This window comes from Notothenia coriiceps, unplaced genomic scaffold (genome assembly GCF_000735185.1).
Source record: "Notothenia coriiceps isolate Sejong01 unplaced genomic scaffold, NC01 NC01_scaffold00038144, whole genome shotgun sequence".
Classification (NCBI taxonomy): Eukaryota; Metazoa; Chordata; class Actinopteri; order Perciformes; family Nototheniidae; genus Notothenia; species Notothenia coriiceps.
In genome coordinates this window covers 492-2,209 of record NW_011370845.1, presented here as the reverse complement: position 1 = coordinate 2,209, position 1,718 = coordinate 492, and the positions used below count along the sequence as shown (strand labels likewise).

Below are 1,718 nucleotides of genomic sequence, written 5' to 3'. Positions count from 1 at the left end.
TCACAGCGAGGCCGTATCGTTGGATGCTGAAGTATTTGAGCCATGCGAGCCAGCTGGCGATGGAGGGAAGATTGACGAGAAGACCGGCGAAGATCTGAGGAGAGAAACATTACACAGGTGAGAAAATATAAGTGTGTGTGTGTGTGTGGGGGGGGTGTGTGTGTGTGTGTCTCTCTCATGTGTGTTTGTGTCTGTGTGTGTGTGTGTGTGTGTGTGTGTGTGTGTGTGTGTGTGTGTGTGTGTGTGTGTGTGTCACCATCATGAAGACGCAGGCGATGGTCATGAAGATGTTGGCGATGGCGACCACCGTCTGGTCGGCGGAGATGGCGAGCGCCATGGCGGTGGCTGTGTAGGCCACCATGGTGACGGAGAACATGAAGGTGAAGAAGGCTGCAACCGTGGGCTTCAGACCTGTGAGGGAGAGGAGATCAAATAATGTTAATAAAATAACAAATAAATGCAAAGAAAATGTTCAATATGTCTACAAACAAATTAGATTAAGGTCCTAACAGGACGAAGCACTAAAAGGGATATTAGGGTGGAAAGAAGGGCAGTTGCCGTCTAAACTGAAATGAATTGTTGTTATTATTATTTTTAATTATGGAATTATTTACTGAAATACATTTCTTTTTCAACCCACTTTTAATAATGATTTTAAATATTATTATTTCTTCTTTTATTAATTTTTTTTGTATTAATTTTTATTTTATTTTAATTTGTAAATACAAATTCATATGAAAATAAAATAAGATTAATTATTTGTATTGTTTTTTTGACGCATCGATTAATCGTTAGGCCTATAAAACATACAAAAGAGTCCAAATATAAAGACTTCAAATAGTTTAATTCATTCAACATGCAATCAAGATTTCAATTGAACATTTTTGAAAGAATGTATGTACCTTTCAGGACCTTAGGAAGGCGTCTTTTTTTATTTAAATGAATTATTATAATTTTTTATTATGGAATCATTTATCTAAATACATTTTCTTTCCACCCCACTTTCATAAATTATTTTAAATATTATTATTTATTCTTCAACTAATATTTTTGGGATTATTTAATATTTTTACATTTTTAAATACACACATTGTAAATACAAATTCACAAGAAAATGTAATTATTTAGGTTAGTTTTGGGATGTATGCATTCATTGTAACGCCTATAAAACATCCCAAATTAATTTGACATACAATTAAAAAAGTAATGTACCTTTCGGGACCTTGAGAAGGCGTTTTGCCATTAAAAACTCAAATATTAAAATAGTTAATGATTAGTTTGGGTATATTTAACGCTGAGTGTGTGTTGGACGCACCGATCATGAAGTAGGAGACGCAGCTGAACACGATGGCAGGGATCGTCCTCAGAGCGATGATGTCTGACAGCATCTTACACAGGAAGTACACCGACACACGGTAATACCCGCTGATGTACTCGTGACTGAGGAGGAAAACACACACAGAGGGTTATTAACAGGAACATTTAAATATAAATCCCTGTCTGTTATGTCCAGAGGTGGGAAGTAGTGGAGTACAAATACTTTGTTACTGTACTTAAAGGTGGGGTAGGTAATTTTGGAGAAACCAGCTCGAGTGCGCTATGATTCGAAAATACACAACCGGAAAAAATCTGCCACTTCCTCACAGAGCCCCTCCTCCAACACACACTTGACCAATGAGGGCACGAGATAAGTTTGTGCACAGATGGAAGGCTGACAG

At 37.0% G+C, this 1,718-nt stretch overlaps 1 protein-coding gene across 1 annotated transcript; it reads right to left on the bottom strand.

Annotated features, from left to right (window-relative positions):
* Positions 1-7: 7 nt before the first annotated feature.
* LOC104968000 (ATP-binding cassette sub-family G member 2-like) lies at positions 8-1,445 on the bottom strand (the record flags this gene model as incomplete). Its single annotated transcript, XM_010797536.1, has 3 exons — positions 1,316-1,445; positions 257-411; positions 8-94 (listed from the first exon to the last, which is right to left on the bottom strand). Coding segments are annotated over exons 1-3 (315 nt in total), but the record flags the coding sequence as incomplete, so codon positions are not given.
* Positions 1,446-1,718: the final 273 nt, after the last annotated feature.